The 16,226-nt window shown below is 47.4% G+C and overlaps 1 protein-coding gene across 1 annotated transcript in view; it reads right to left on the reverse strand.

The window, feature by feature from the left end:
- Positions 1-16,226, reverse strand: part of NEK11 (NIMA related kinase 11) — a 223,321-nt gene that overhangs the window by 98,790 nt on the left and 108,305 nt on the right. Inside the window, exons 11-13 of the mRNA XM_055136136.1 lie at positions 13,795-13,888; positions 9,324-9,431; positions 7,413-7,527 (exon numbers count right to left, since the gene is read on the reverse strand). Of these exons, the coding sequence (XP_054992111.1) occupies positions 7,413-7,527; positions 9,324-9,431; positions 13,795-13,888 (317 nt within the window). The remainder of the gene's footprint in view (positions 1-7,412; positions 7,528-9,323; positions 9,432-13,794; positions 13,889-16,226) is intronic.

Consider the following 16,226-nt stretch of genomic DNA (forward strand, 5'->3'; position numbering starts at 1 on the left):
GGCTCAAGGTTGGCTGTGAAGCTGGGTACAGATACTTTCAAAAACGTATTTTGATACGTGGATACTAATGCCTTGGACAAGAAGCTGAATTTCTATGAATGTTCCCCTTATAAGCTGCAGGTGCTGGCAGGGCCAGAGAGGGAGGGAAACGGGCATTTTCAGCAGTTAAGCTCATCATAGTGCTTGCTCGGAAGACAAACAACTATGAACAGGACAAGTATTTTGGATCTGACTGTAGGTTTTCTCTTTGGAGTTTTTTTTAGAAGCATTAGAAAGAAGTCCATGTGGAGCGATAACACAGCGGGTAGGGCATTTGCCTTGCACGCAGCCAACCCGGGTTCGATTCCTCCGTCCCTCTCGGAGAGCCCAACAAGCTACCAAGAGTATCCCGCCTGCAGTGCAGAGCCTGGCAAGCTCCCCGTGGCGTATTCGATAAACCAAAAACAGTAACAAGTCTCACAATGGAGACTGTTACTGGTGGTGCCCGCTCAAGCAAATAGATGAACAGGACGACAGTGCTACAGTGCAGGAAGAAGTCAGTGGGAAATACTGCCAGTCAGGAGAGACAAGTATTGATTACCACAGCCTTGGTTTCTGCTTGGCAAGTTGGCGCTGTTCTTTTTGGAGAAGTGCTATTTCACTTGAAAAAATGAGATTGTTCAGCAAGTGAATCTAAAAGGTGATGGTATATGGGTGTAACTTCCCCTCTCCCCCCCCCCGAAACACACACACACACACACACACACACACACACACATATGCGCACACACACAAACAGCAACAGAGCAAAACAGAACCTCTCTGCAGAGGTCAGAGACAGCGATCACAAGTACCTAAAGATGAGCCTGATATAGCCAAATTATTCTCATCACTTCAACCAAAAACTTGCACTGGACCCAAAGCTGGTACCTCTTTGGCAGCAGATACCATTCAACAGAGCTAGGCCTGCTAGGGCTGCTGTGACAACTATGACAACTAATCACAAATTCAGAGATTCAAACCGACGGTTTTCTTGGAAAGAACTCCCACGGGGTGGTCAGGGTGCCACTCCGTGATACTTGGCTAACGGGCCAGCCGGTCAGTGTGAGGGTGGGAGGAGGTGGAGTCGCTGAGGACCTGCAGTGCTGGAAACCACCAGATCACCAGGGTCCTCCAGGGGCGCCCCACCCTAGCACTGCCTGGCGGCCTCCAGGGCTAGACCTGATGATGCTTGGGATGTCACGTGGTGTAGGGACTTAATCCAGGCTCGACCCCTGACCCCAGTCAGCCCTCAGCAGAAAGCGTTTATCTGGGGGCAGAGTAAAGCAGGTAGGGCATTTTCCCAGCGTGTGGCTGACCCAGGTTTGATCCCCAGCATCTCCCGAGCACCATCAGGAGTAATTCCGAGTGCAGAGCCAGGAATAACCCCTGGGTCTGACCAAAAAGGAGGGAAACAAAAAAAAAGGGGGGGAAGCATTTATCTGATAGATCTGTAAGATCAGAAGTCAGGCAGGATCTCACTAAGACTGAGTTGTCAGCACTTGCCTCTTAGGGGCTTCTGGGGGGGTCTGAGATCTAGTCACTTGCTTTGACCAGCTCCAGACATCACCTGCTCCCCTTGACTTGTGACCCCTCTTCTTCCATTGTAGTTAGCACTGTTGGCCCAAGTCCTTGTCAATCCCTGCCATCTCTCTCAGTTTCTCCCTCTTCTATATTTAGGGAGCCTTAAACGTGGTTGCAGTGAGTCCGTTCAGGTCCTTAAGATAATCCCCTCCCTTAAAGACGGCCACTAGCAATCTTAGCATCATTGGTAACCTTGATTCACTTCCCTTGGCCATGTAACCTAGAATACTCAAAGATTCCAAGGATCAGGACCCACGTATCTTTGTGGGCCATTCTATGAATCTACCTAACTTTGTTAGCAGGTAAGGATAGAGCACTGGGGGAGAGAGAGTATGGGGATGAGGTACTGGCCTTGCCTGTGGCTGACCCGGATTCAATACCGGCACTGTTTGTAGTCCCTGAGCAAGATTTATGGTCACCCAGCACCACCAGGAGTGATCCCTGAGCACAAACCCTTGAGTAATCACCGAACACCGACCAGGTGTGGCCCAATAATCTGCCTCCCCCCCATTCCCCCGGCCACTCAGATGGAGAATTAAATAATTATAATCATGTCCAAAACTTTTAGCAAGCCTACAAGTGACTCTCAGACAGAATTTTACATATAGGGGGCTGATTCAAGAGACTTAAAGGCCAATTTTAGAAACGCTTCACGCAGATTCAGCCACTAAGGCCCATACCACTGGATGAATACTGCTAGGGGGTAGTTTTGAAGTAGTTTAAAAGCGAAGGATCAGAGGAAATAAATGTCTGACTTAAGACCACAGCACTCACACGGGAGCGCTGGGACTCGGGTGTGGAGCTGTGGAGCTGAAAGTTTCTCCTCCCCCCCCCCGCCCCGCCCCGCAGTCATAGGAGCCCTGAGCTTTCTCTGGTGCCATTCCAGTGCTGAACAGGATGCGGGCATGGAGGACTGTCCACAACTGTGAAGTTTTCGTGCATGGACAATGACCTTCATCAGCGATGGGAAATCCATACTAGGACAAGTGCAAAGTGCTGTCTGAGACACATAGGAGGCATCAGTCTGCTCTTTGTCCTAGCCTACCTTAAGGCCACAATTGAAGCTTATTTAGGTGTTGGCTTAATTGATTCCTTGCAAACTTCAGCCGTGAGGAACCAAGAAAGGCCAGTGAAGGGTGCTCTGTGCCCTCCCAGCAAGACCCCGAGTATAATCTCTATTGTATAATTTATACGGAGCTCAGGGACAGCCCCGTGGGAGCACAAGAACTTTCCCAGGGAGGAAAAAAAAACTGCTTTTGAGAGGCCCCCTGGGTGCTAAGGGTCTTTATGAATAACTGATGTTCCGGGGACGGATTTTCTCTTGTTACTATTGTGCCAGCTTAGGACACAGCAGTGAGGCTGGCTAATGTGGGCAGGTGTTATTTCCACCCACTTAAATTTTCAATTTGGATCTGATTTTTAAGATTTCAGTTACAGGCATCTACCCAGCTTGTCACCGAGAGGAACACTCTGAATTATTAAATGTGCCTCAAGGTAGAGAGTCAGCACATCTTCATTCGATATTAGATCCATTCTAATTATCCCTGAGAGCGCAGGAGAACAGACAGTGGCTGCAGGAGCCTCTGTGGGAAAGGCAGGGGGAAATACCACCACTCAGCACAGCAGAATGAAGAGGTGACAAAGACGGAGGAGGGGGGGAAGGTGCGGGAACACCATTGGTTGAGATTCCTGGTCAAGGTCTTAAGGGATGCAAAGCTATGGAGCGATAGTATGTCCAGGAAAACAGAAGGACCCTGAACTGGCTCTTTTTGCTTCTGAGAACTCACAAGCCAGGCAGCTCCACTAGCTCCTGTCTTTGGGTTGATTTCTGGAATCCAGTCAATCATTTTTTTGTTATTCTGTGCTCAGGCTGCTTAGCGGTGCTAGTCCTTTGGATGTGCTTGGATTCCCTGCCATGCCCCTAAGAGCCTCCAAACTAATGAAGAGAGGAGCAAAAGGATCTCAGACCATCATTTCTATTCTCTTCCCACCATGGGTGCTAGGGATGGAACCCAGGTCCTGTTACATGCAAAGCATGTGCTCGGCCACTGAGCTTCCCAGATAGTCAAATCTAAGGAGCCAGCTTTTCTCCTGAGAAAAAGACCCCACAACCCCACAACACTCTTAACACTCCATGTGTAAGACAGAGTTATCATTTAGTTGAGATAAGTTAGTCGTGATTATTCTATCAACACACGCACTTGAATGCCAAACCATACCCAGAGATCTTTCCAGCTGGCCATGATTTTAGCCAAGTCTCCCTCAGACACTCATTGGCTAAAACAAAGACTTAGGGCATATTCATAATCTTTGCCCGCATTTCTTTCTTTATAGCTCTTCAATGTTTTTTGTTTGTTTACTGACTTAATTGAAACAGAATTTTGGGACAATAAGATGTCCTCACTTAAAGAACATAGTTCAGGCTCGCTTTCTTCAGCCCAGGTCCCCCCACGAACTCATACCTTAGCTTGCTTTCCTGTTTCCCTCTAGAGAAGATGTGCGCTCTCGTGAATACATATTTCTCTCTTCCTCTCCCCTCACCTCTTGTAAGTTTCCCACTTCCATAATTCTCAGGCAACCAGGTGCTGCTGGTTCTAGAACTTGAAAGAAACAGAATCATTTCTCTGGTAGGTACAGTTCTATGGATGACATCCACATAATTCTGTGAATTGCTACTTGATCTCTCTCCACTGCCAATTAATATTATTTTCTAGGGATAAACCACAAGTTTGTCCAGCCAGCTGGCTGCTTATGGACACCTCACCTGTCCCTCCAAGTGCCTGGTGACATCTACAAATATCTAATACATCCATGAGCAGAATTAACTGCTGGAGTCAGTACAATTGCTGGAGGTGGTAGACATTTTCTTCTTGAAGCTTAAAACAATAAGAACATCTTTGCCTTATATCCATGTGTATATGTATATGGCCCCATGAGTCAGAGGGATCTTCAATGCAAAGGGCAGGTGGAGATCACATGCTTGAAGGCAGAGCTTTAAGTATACACACACAGACACACACACACACACACACCACACCACACCACACCACACAAGAAGCTCAGGACTTGTTCAAGGAAGGAATGGCAGGAGGGGAAGGAGGAGGTGAAGTGAAGAGGCGGGCAAGTTGCAGGCTATTGTTCAGGCCCACACCAGGGCAGTCCCCCAGCTGACGTGTAGGTTGAGAGCCACACTCTGGGTGAGCCCGAGACTCAGAGTGTCAGGCGACTCCAGGTCCCACTGTGCAGTATTCTGAGACTCAGCTGTGAGATTCTGAAAATAAAGCTAAAGTGCAATGAAGTGTCTGGCAAAAAAAAATATTGTGTAAGAACTCATCAACATTCCACAGAAGGGGGTAAGCAGGGATGGCTTCAAACATCCCAGTTGTGCTTTCTCATTATAATGATTAGTCACAGCTTCACCTAGGCGCATCAGCCAAATCAGCTAAGAAATGTAATGTAAGTAATGTAAGTAATGTCTCACCCCTGTCTTCTTTCTCTATAACTAACGCCTCATAATCCAAAGGAAATTTTTCCAAATTGGCATTAAGGACTGATTCAACATTTGGTACTGGAGCTTCAAAATGACTGTGTAGTTTTATTTTACATATAGAAACTAGATGAAATATACATATGTATATATCATCTACATGTAAACTCACTTTGAGTAAGTTTAGATTCAAATTTTACTTATGAAAGTTTATATATTAAACTTACTTATGAAAGTTCAGATTCAAATATAAAAGGCAAAGAGAATGACAAAAATACCCATTAAAGTTCACCAACAAACTCAAGTTCTCAAAAATTCAAGGTACCAATGTGATCATTAATCATCTTAATCATTTACTCAAGGGCTATGTTTCCATAGTATGAAATCTCCTTTGCAATTAATATTTGAGACAGAATAGACTGTAGAGAACACAGTCACAGAGGGGAAAAAAAAACAAGAAAAATGTTTAAAGTATTCTGAAAGGTATTTGACACAATTGACCGTGTGTGTGTGTGTGTGTGTGTGTGTGTGTGTGTGTGTGTGCAGGAGTGTTGTGTATTTTAACCTTACATCTAATTATGGATATGTAAGAAGTATTTTGAATATAGCACCAAGAAAGTGATTGGTGAGAGAATGGATTTTGAGTCTTTCCAATTGGGCTAGTAAATAAATAATATGCCCTAGCATACTGAGATCTCCATGAAAGAAGATAAAGAAGTGAGGGGAATATCTTGAGTTTCCCGGTAGGAGAGAGCTATCTTAGGAGTAATCTAACCACTACAGTTCATAGAAATTAGCCTAAAGACACCCCAAAGATTATACCTTTGAAAGTCTAATTCACTTGCCATGTTTGTCTTGTCTTGCAAATCTATCACTTTACCTCTAAACACACACTTTGGAGGAAAATGGGAAATCTCTACAGTGCAAAGCAGAGTTTCAGATTGGCAGATCATTCTCTTATCCATCCAAGTACAAGTTACCTGGTGCCCCAGTATTCCTGGCATGTTACCCTGGGCCCTGGGGGAGGAAGGGCGTTGGAGAAAGTCCTATATCCACAGTCCCTCCTCTGGGTTCTTACACTGACGGCTTCCCCCAGCAGCCCGTTAGGCCTCCTCACCTCTTTTTGGGGTGGGGGGAAGCACACACAACAACGCTCAGGGGTTACACCTGGCTCTGTGCTCAGGAATCACACCTGGCAGTGCCCGGGGAGGACCTGAGGTTAAATCCTGGTCAGCCACATGCAAGACAAACACCCTACCCAGTGTACTATCTCTCTGGCCCCTCTCACTTCTCTTTTTGCTGAGCACTAAGGGCCCAGGCCTGTTCTTCCGTGCTTGCCAAAACAACTTGGGAGGTATTTTTTCCCTCTCATTTCACAGACAAGGTCTATCACAGATCTAGAGAAATCAGGGTGCCAGTCATTTCCCTGGCAAGGCCAACAAGTTTTCACCTAAAATTCCTATTATTTTTTTTTAATTGAATCACTGTGAGATACAGTTACAAAGCTTTCATGTTTGAGTTTCAGTCATACAATGATCCAACACCCATCCCTCCACCAGTGCACATTCTCCACCACCAGTGTCCCCAGTATCCGCCCCCCCCAACACTCCCCCTGTGTCTATGGCAGACAATTTCCCCCATACTCCCTCTCTACTTTTGGGCATTTGTAGTTGCAATATAGATGCTGAGAGACTATCACGTTTGGTCCTTTTATCTATTTCAGCACACATCTCCCATCCCGAACGATTCCTCCAGCCATCATTGACTTAGTGATCCCTTCTCTATTCCAGCTGCCTTCTCCCCCAGTTCATGAGACAGGCTTCAACCGTGGAGCAGTATTCCTGGCCCTGTGTCTACTGTCCTTGGGTGTCAGTCTCATATTATGTTATTTTATAAAATTCCTATTTTGAATGGTAAGGAGATGCTGTATCTCCCATTTGGGTGATAGCTCTGAATGTGCTTTATTCCTGGCACATCCAAGGTGCTGATTTTCTGGCATCTGACTTTGCCTCTTCACCTTACACTGTCCAGGGCCAGGTAAGCCACTCGCAGCAGAGGGGAGGAGGGCCCTGGAGCATCCCCAGTCCAGGGAAAGACCTGCGTTAACTGGGGCCACTTCCTTACCTGGTGCAAGGCTCCAACTCATCTTTACTCTGACAAAGAAGGCAACAGAGGACAGAAAAACACTGATTTCTCTGCTTCTCCTCCCTGTCACAGGTCCACTCAGGCGGACTAAGAGAGAAAGTGCCTGGCTACTTCTCTGTGGAGGTCCAGGCCCCAGGTCAGCTGGGTGCGCAGTTCTGAGTCTGGGGCAAACTCATACCGTGATCACCAAGGTCAGTTCCGGCCTCCTTGACACTGGGTTCCAGTGTGCCAAAGTTCAGGAAAGACATGAGCTGAGATTCTGGCGGGTTCTCTGAAGTCAGGTCATCAGATTCCTTGTGGGAGGTAAAGGAAGAGGTGGTGAGACGACCACAGAAGGAATTGGCACCACCACCACAGATGAACCGATGTTCTAGTTTACCTGCTCCTGTGTGAAACATGAAAACACTTCATTTTCAAATTTCCAGAAGGCAGCTTGGGATAAGAGAAAGTTGAATTGACTGGACAGGTGGCAGGGGGTAAGGGGACAGGCAGCGTCTGCCTGGGTCTCAGTTTCGGGGCTGGGATGAGAGTGGGCAGGATACCGGGGTGTAGATTCATGGGAGAGACTCACTTGCTGGCTCAACACACAGCCAGGTCAAGGAGCTTCTCCTCCCAGAGGGTAAGGGGTGGGGGTTCACTCACCACCCCCTCATCTATCCCTGCTCAACTTCCTCGCCTCAAAATTGCTGATGCTGGCTTGAAAGACACACAGGTTCACGTCTAGATTTTAAAGTTCTGAAGGGATGTCGAAGGCCGTGTAAAAGAATTCACATTTCAAAATAATCAGAGCAAAATTTCCCATGGATATCATCAGCAATCTCAAGAAATCACTTTGCCTTTTGCTCCGGTTCCTGTGTATGTGTGTGTGTATGCTGGCAACACAGAGCTTAGGCTGAATTAATCTGCTTCCCTTGACAAGTGGCTTTCATGGAGAAATACTCCAAGAATATCTTTTTATGGAAAACACCGTTCAGACTAATCTTAGTGAACAAATTAAACAAAGCTGTCCACGCTATGGGGGTTGTGAAATACTCATAAAAGACGCTGAAGGATCCAAATTTTTATGCTGTACAATAATAGTTGCAGGAGGCGAAATTGGCTCCGATTTTTCAAGGGAGCACAAACAGGGCTCTGAGAACAAAGAGGGGAGGCTGCAGGGAATGTCTTTATATCGACTTCAGAAGTTACTTGAAAATCAGTATTGGGGACCCCCAATTACCTTTGACTGGTTGAGGTTCTTAGTGGCAAGAACAGAGAGAATTGTTATAATTGTGTCTCTTAGAAAGAGAAGGCCTTGACCGGATCTTTGATCCCAAAACCGTTTCATGCATGGAACCCTGATCAGATTCACTTCTCACAGAAACCCAATTTGGGGCCCATCCCTCCTGCATACTCCCTCAGAGAAAAAGCCTCACCAGGCTTCTCTATATACCATGTCATCTGGCTGCTCTTCAGCTGCCACCCTTTGAAGAAACAGGGCCTCGAGTGATTCTGCTACGCTTCAAGTTTGCCAAACCAAATCCAGTCAGGCAGAAAATATCTCCCAAAGGAAAGGTCCCTGTCAGTTCAGGTCAAAAACATAAACCCAGGTTCACTCTACTGAATACCTCAAAAAAAAAATTAGAACCTGATTAAGAAGTGACAGGACAGGCCTCTTTCTCTCCCCTAATTCTGACTCCATCTCCTACAACTGAACGACTATTGAAATATAAAGTGGTTTATCAGCTGGAAGCAGGAGCAAGGAGAAGGGAACTTCACCTCAGGGAGATGAGTAAGGGATTACGCCAGAACGTGTGTGTGTGTGTGTGTGTGTGTGTGTGTGTGTGAGCAAAGGCAGGACCAGCTTCCTCATCCTTCCTGATCTCTGGGGTTGCCAGGTTTTCCCAACAGCTTCATGTCCCTCTGATGAGTCCCATTTATTCTCATGCTTTTTTTTTTTTCCATCCGTTTTCAACTCAAGAAGAAGTTGAGTTCTTCCTCGAGAAGTCTGTGGAGTTCCCAACTGTCTGTTTCCTACCCCTTGTTCTCTATGACCATGAATGCACCATGAATGCTCCCTCGTGCACATCTGTGGATCTGAGACACTTGCCTTGCCTCTGCCAGGCCGCATCTCTTCAGCCTCTCCCTGAGGCTGACAGGAAAGCTCCTTTTCATCCTGGGGCTCTTTTCCTTCTGTTCCCGTCAAACTCTTCTTTTCCTAAGAGGAAAGTTTCTTGAGGAATGGTTCAGTTCACCCACAGTGAGCTGCTATACGATTTCTGTCCATCACTACTAATCCGAGGTGGGTCCCGGACTTCAGAGGTCAGGCCACGTTCCAGGAACCCCAGGTCAAGTAGCATATGCTTAATCTTATCAAGACCAAAGCTGGATGTGGGGTCCTCCTGAAAGCAGAAGGCGGATGTCCCAAGAGTGTGAAGGGAGATGAGGTGAACGGTGAAGCAGAGAGGCCAAAGGTTTTACCTGAAGAGGAGGTGGCATCTGAAAGAGGGGTGTGGAAGGATGGGCCAGGTTGATGCCATTCCATAAGGCGGGCCCGGAGAAGGGACACTATTATCAAAAGCCACATACGTGCCTGGAGTCGGGTTGGCCCCTTCCCTACACAAACCTATCAAATGGAGTTCTAGAAAGCTCAGGGCCAACTGCCAGGGAAAGAGCAAAGAGTCTGTGAAATCCCCCGAATGTCACCACCTTCCCCCAGAGGGCTAGAGTGATCAAGTCCAGGAGGTAAGGTACTTGTTTTGCATACATGGTCCCCTGATCACTGCCAGGGGTCACTCCTGAGCAGAGTCAGGAATAGCCTCTGGGCATCTCCAGGTATGGTTACAGGTTAAGACAGCAGGACATTCTCCCCCACTGCTCCCTTTGCTCCTCTGATGGGTTTGGGGTGGGGGAGGGGAGAGAAGGGGGGCCAGGAAGAACAAGGCAGGCGCTATGGATATGTACAGGAGTTGAGGCTTCATAAAATGGTTTGTGAAATCATCTTTTTCCCATTTATGTTGGGCCCAAATCAGGGGACCTGATCTGGTTTCTGTGTTTTGGGGGATAATTCCTAAAAATATAAAAAATCTCCTGATGGCAGGGAAGTCTGATTCCTGTACTCAGTTTATGAGGCCAATTCCCGTGTGTGTGTGTGTGTGTGTGTGTGTGTGTGTGTGTGTGTGTGTGTGTGTGTGTAGCAAGATCATTTTTATTGAACATAACTTGTTTAAAAAGGTGTGAGGGGAGAGAAAGAGAGGAAATATACATGGATTTCTCCAGAGTGTAAAAAGCAAGCAAAGATACAGAGGAACAAACAAGAGCATTCTAAAGAGAACAAGGCACAAACCCACCCATGCCCATTTTAGTGGGGGCGTCTGTTCATTGCTCTTTCCTATCCCTGTTCGTTGCTCTTTCCCATCTCAGGAAAGCCTGATCCCAGGTCCTGCTGTCGCTGAATCACGGGCTCAGTTACTCTGACCTGTCTGCAGGCTACATCACCTCATCCCTGGGAGCTCTGCCCTCTGCTGCTGCCCATCCACAATCCACAAGGGAAGACCATTCCCCGGCCTGGGGACTAAGCTGCAGGAATGTGGCTGGACCTTGAGTCACTTGTCCAGCCTCGGGAGATGACTCTGCTGGACCAACACTGGTTCTAAAAAAGCTCGGTTCTTTATCGTGTTGCTCTGAGTGTTTGTCTTTGTCTCTCCCCTGGCACGGATTTCCGAAACACTGAAACGCTTCCTGCCCAGTGATTTGTGATGTATGCTAAATTGTGAGGGATCCTCCAAGGGCCCCAGTTTACAGCGGGGTGGGGTGCCACGGATGTGCACAGTGCTGTTATCAAGGCAATCAGATCAGAGATGAAAAGGAAAACTAAAGTGGCTGCTGTGAAGGGTCAGGGAAGTCGGGCAAGAGTTACGTAAATTGATCAGACACTAATATTTAAGAGGCTCCATAAAACAATATTCATATGGAAATCCTTAGAACAAATAGTTACTTAGGTTTTATAAGACACAGTATTAGTGTATCTGTACCTCCCCATTTCAAATCTCAATGTGGGCAATCCTTAGAGGCAGGTGTCCCCAAGCGCTGATCTATCCCCTGAATCAATGAGCCATGTACATTGGTTAGTCAACAATTCTTCTTCCAAATAGCATTTTATTTTCCTTATTTGGAGGGAGGGCATTTGGACAGTTTGTGGCTGTGCTCAGACCATACACAGCATCTGGATCGAAATGGGGGGGTCAGTTGTGTGCAAAGTCAGCACCTTGAGCCCTGGACTCTCTCTACCCTCCTGTCCCCCCACCCCCATCTGCCATCACAAATTCTTACCCTTGAATTGGACTGTGGGAATCTGATGTTCTCAGTCCTAGAGGGAAGGGAGGTAAAAGATCTAGAAAGACGACCCTTTTCCAGAAGGTGCCCGGAGCTGACGAAAAGGGCTCCATACTGGGAGGGTCTTAGGGTATCCAGAGCTCCCTCCCATGAGGGTCTCTCAGGGCTGGTCCCCCACCCATTTCTTCCAGCTCTTCCTTTCTCTACTTCCCAGGTTCCTGGCTAGGTAAGTGCCCCTCCGGGAGAGGGGGTGCGCACGACTGCTAGTTCCCCCCACTGAAGGGCACACACCCGAGGCAGAGTGAAGGTAGGAGGCAGCCAGGCCTCCTGTCAGCCCCCTGCCTGCCTTTCTGACCCCAAAGATTTGTTGCCACTGAATAATGGAGGAAGGTGGATTACCTCTGGGAGGCGGGAGGCAGAAAACAAGGGCTCCTGGGCTCAGTCGGGCTGGGCAGAGGCCCTGGTGGGGGTGCCTGCATGGCCAGGATCTGGAGCCTCTTACTAACCTGCTGTCCCACAGCAGCCTGGCTCTTGGTTCTTCCTGCAAAAGGCAGTGCTTTCTGGGAGGCAGGGCTCAGCACAGAATGAACTGCCAGAACATGGAGTAGCAAGGTTTTTCATAAAAGTAATGGAGAGGGGGGAGAAGGAGGGGAGAGAGGAAGAAAGAGGAAGGAGGTAGAGGAGGAGAGTAGAGAGAGGAGAGGGAGAAAGAAGAGAGAGGAGAGAGGGGAGGGGAGAGGGGAGAGGGGAGGGGAGAGAAGAGAAGAGAAGAGAAGAGAAGAGAAGAGAAGAGAAGAGAAGAGAAGAGAAGAGAAGAGAAGAGAAGAGAAGAGAAGAGAAGAGAAGAGAAGAGAAGAGAAGAGAAGAGAAGAGAGAAGAGAGAAGAGAAGAAGAGAAGAGAAGAGAAGAGAAGAGAAGAGAAGAGAAGAGAAGAGAAGAGAAGAGAAGAGAAGAGAAGAGAAGAGAAGAGAAGAGAAGAGAAGAGAAGAGAAGAGAAGAGAAGAGAAGAGAAGAAGAGAAGAGAAGAGGGGAGGGGAGGGGAGGGGAAGGGAGAAGAGAGAGAGGAGAGGAGGGGAGAGGAGAGGAGAGAGGGGAGGGGGAGAGGATAGGAGAGGACGAGGAGGGAGAGGAGAGGAGAGGAGAGGAGAGGAGAGGAGAGGAGAGGAGAGGAGAGGAGGAGAGAGAGGAGAGGAGAGGAGAGGAGAGGAGGGGAGAGGAGAGGAGGGAGGGGAGGGAGGGGAGGGCGAGGGAGGAGAGGGGAGGGGGGAGGGGAGAGGAGAGGAGGGGATTGGGGGAGGGGAGAGGAGAGGAGGGGGGGAGGGGAAATCGTTCCCAGTGGCTCTACCAGAAGAGTTAGGTTGCTGCTGATGTCTACTATCCAAATGGGACCCTGAAGAAGGTGACCCTAAGTCTCAGAGTACACACCCCGGGCCCATGGAGCTCAGTTTGACTAGTAAGAAAATGGTATTTGCTACCAGGTGCTTAAGGACACCAGGGACATGCCTTTGGGTTTCATCTGATGTAAATACACAATCTTTTCATATTACTGGATAGCTGTGCTAATTTTTCAACATTTGAATGTGAATATTAACACAATGCACAATGACATAGATGAGAGATATGAAATAATGAAAAGATAAAATTTAAGAAGTTATAACAAAATGAGAACAAAGAACTCATAAAGTAAAATACCAACACAACTGAAATTTAGAGGTAGACACACACACAGCACTGATGACCTCATGCACTACAGGATCTCATCATTCAAAGAGTGAATCCAGGAATCCGTCTCTAAGTATGTTCACTTTGAATTAGAGTAAATACTGCCTGGCGCGATAGCACAGAGGGTTTTCTTTGCATGTGGCCGACCCGGGTTCAATTCCTCAGTCCATCTCGGAGAGCCCGGCAAGCTACTGAGAGTATCCCGCCCACATGGCAGAGCCTGGCAAGCTACCCGTGGCATATTCGATATGCCAAAAACAGTAACAACAAGTCTCACAATGGAGACATTACTGGTGCCCACTTGAGCAAAATCAATGAACAACGGGATGACAGTTCTACAGTGCTACTGTCAACTTAGGACATAAGAGAAATCCCAGTACATCCTCTCTGGAATTGGTGACGTTTGGCTCGAATGCATTATTTCCCTATTATGTCTCTTTACCTACCTAACTGGCCCCGTCAGTCTCAAAATTTTAAAGCAAACAAAGATAGGCTGTCAAATTACTCTGATGAGAGGAACTTACATGAAATATATCGACATTCAGCAGCTTAAAATTCCGCAATCTCAATTCTTGCATCCGTTTGTTATTTTCCTCATATTTTTCTTCCACCAGCTTCCTGCAAATTGAAAGAGGATGTAGAAAACTTACTGAGATTGGCTAAAATCACTTCTGTGTTTTGCAAGTAGGTGTGATCCCTGCATCAATGAAGGCTACTGGGAAACCAGCCAAAGGCTCCCCTCCAGATCCAGGTGTGCGTATGCAGCCTCCGTGATTCTCTTACAGGGCTCACATGAGGTTACACTGAGGTTATGCCAGCTCCTTATCCAAACCAAGAACCCTTCTGAGCCGCAATAGGCAGTACCAACCCCCACATCATCCATCCTGCATCGACAAGGGTACAGAATACTGAGCACATTGGTAGCTGTTTTCCGGATGAATAATCCCATATGGAAAGCAAATATTCATTTAAAATAATTTATGGGAAGGACTGAGAGACTTACTGTGGAGGGGAATTTTTCTCGGACATATTTTTATTTCCATTTTTTCAAGGGGCTGGAGCAATAGCACAGCGGATCGGGTGTTTGCCTTGCACCTGGCCGACCTGGGTTTGATTCCTCCATCCGTCTCGGAGAGCCCGGCAAGCTACCGAGAGTATCCTGCTCACATGGCAGAGCCTGGCAGGCTCCCCCTGGCAAATATGATATGCCAAAAACAGTAACAAGTCTCACAATGGAGACGTTACTGGTGCCCGCTTTAGCAAATCGATGAGCAATGGGATGACAGTGATAGAGTGATTTTTTCAAGAGTTAAACTGGTGGCCCTACTACTAAACTGGAAGAAAGAGTTGCATTCTTGTGGTTACTTGTGTGCTAATTTACAGTTAGAATTTCTGACAATCCCCAAACATCCCTAGACACAAATTTTCTGTCTAGAAAATATGTGTGTAATAAACTCTCTGACAATAGAGGCGTTTGTTAGCCTAAATCCACGGTTACTCTTAAATCCTAGACATAGCTATCAAAACCAACGCTAGTACAATCCATTCATGCAGACTTTATTTAAAAGCCATTGCCTCTAAACAGGAAACATATTAAACGTCACGGGGAAGATCTATGACTTTCTTTTAAGAATAAAAGACTTGTAATTTGAAAAATAAATTGTAATGTGCATGCAAGTTGCTAAATTGCCTTTTTAATCGGTGCTTGTCAAGGATTTCATTTTCTTTTTTTATCCTCAGCCAGTGACATGAATCAAGGTACCCTGAAACAGTATTGTTTCTGAGATGCTAGAAATAAACTGGGACCTGTGCGTTGCTGTAATTGCTCAAGCAATAATGTGAATACATTGTCCCAGTAAGACCCACGCCGAGTGATGTAGGGGTGTGCGGAGACCAGCCTCTCCGGGCTCCCAAGAGCAGGGTGTGTACCCATCTTCCCAGGGGAACATTCAGTGAACGCAGAGTAGCTGCTCGAAACTGGCCACTTTGGGAGGATTCATACCAGGGGGCTCAGCTGACACCTGAGCAGGGCCCCACCTCAGCCCCTGCTGGTTGGTTACCACTTCCGGGCACACTTCCCCACACGTCCTAAGGAAATCATGTGTGAAGGGAAAACACTCTCATAGACTCTTCCCTGCTTCATCATGAGGCCACTCTAACATACACGAACAAAGGTCACCAGGTGAGCAGCTATGAGCTCATGGTCATCTCTGTCGCTCCAGGTCTGGGTTGGGGACCTCTAAGTTACAAAAAACGCAGCAGAAGAAGACAGAAGAAAAACTAGGACATTCAACAACCAGTATTTTTTCCTTCTTTTTTTTTCTTTTTTGGGTCACACCCAGCGATGCACAGGGGTTACTCCTGGCTCATGCACTCAGGAATTACTCCTGGAGGTGCTTGGGGGACCATATGGGATGTTGGGAGTCAAACCCAGGTTGGCCGTGTGCAAGGCAAACACCCTACCCGCTGTGCTAGTGCTGCAGCCCCTGGACAATCAGTATTGAGCAGTAGTTGAGGACTTCGGTCAAGTCTATTCACTCATGTTAATTCTCAACTCGCTCATGAGACATCTCCACCGACAACCTGAGCACTGGCTTTTCAAAGGGCTTCACCTGGTGGAAGAGAGCCTTGTTTCCAGTGGGCTTCTGAAAGCCAGCCACTTGCTGCTGGCCTGCCTGCTCCCTACAGCCCCACCGGGGCACCTGGCAGAGGCATGCACCTGGGATGGAGGACAGGCTGAGGCATCTGTCATTCAGAAACCAGGTTGATATTTCCATCACTAACAGCTACCCAGAAAACCTGGTATTAATGGTGTCAGACAGTCAGTCACCACACTTTGGGCCTGACAGGCATCTTTTGAAGGAATGAGTGTATGAATAAAGACAGAACCCCCATGTGCCGCCCCCTGATTTCTTGGCTTGTGTGTGTGTGGGGGGGTGTTGTTTCCCCTGGGTAA

Source organism: Sorex araneus, chromosome 4 (genome assembly GCF_027595985.1).
Source record: "Sorex araneus isolate mSorAra2 chromosome 4, mSorAra2.pri, whole genome shotgun sequence".
Taxonomy (NCBI): domain Eukaryota; kingdom Metazoa; phylum Chordata; class Mammalia; order Eulipotyphla; family Soricidae; genus Sorex; species Sorex araneus.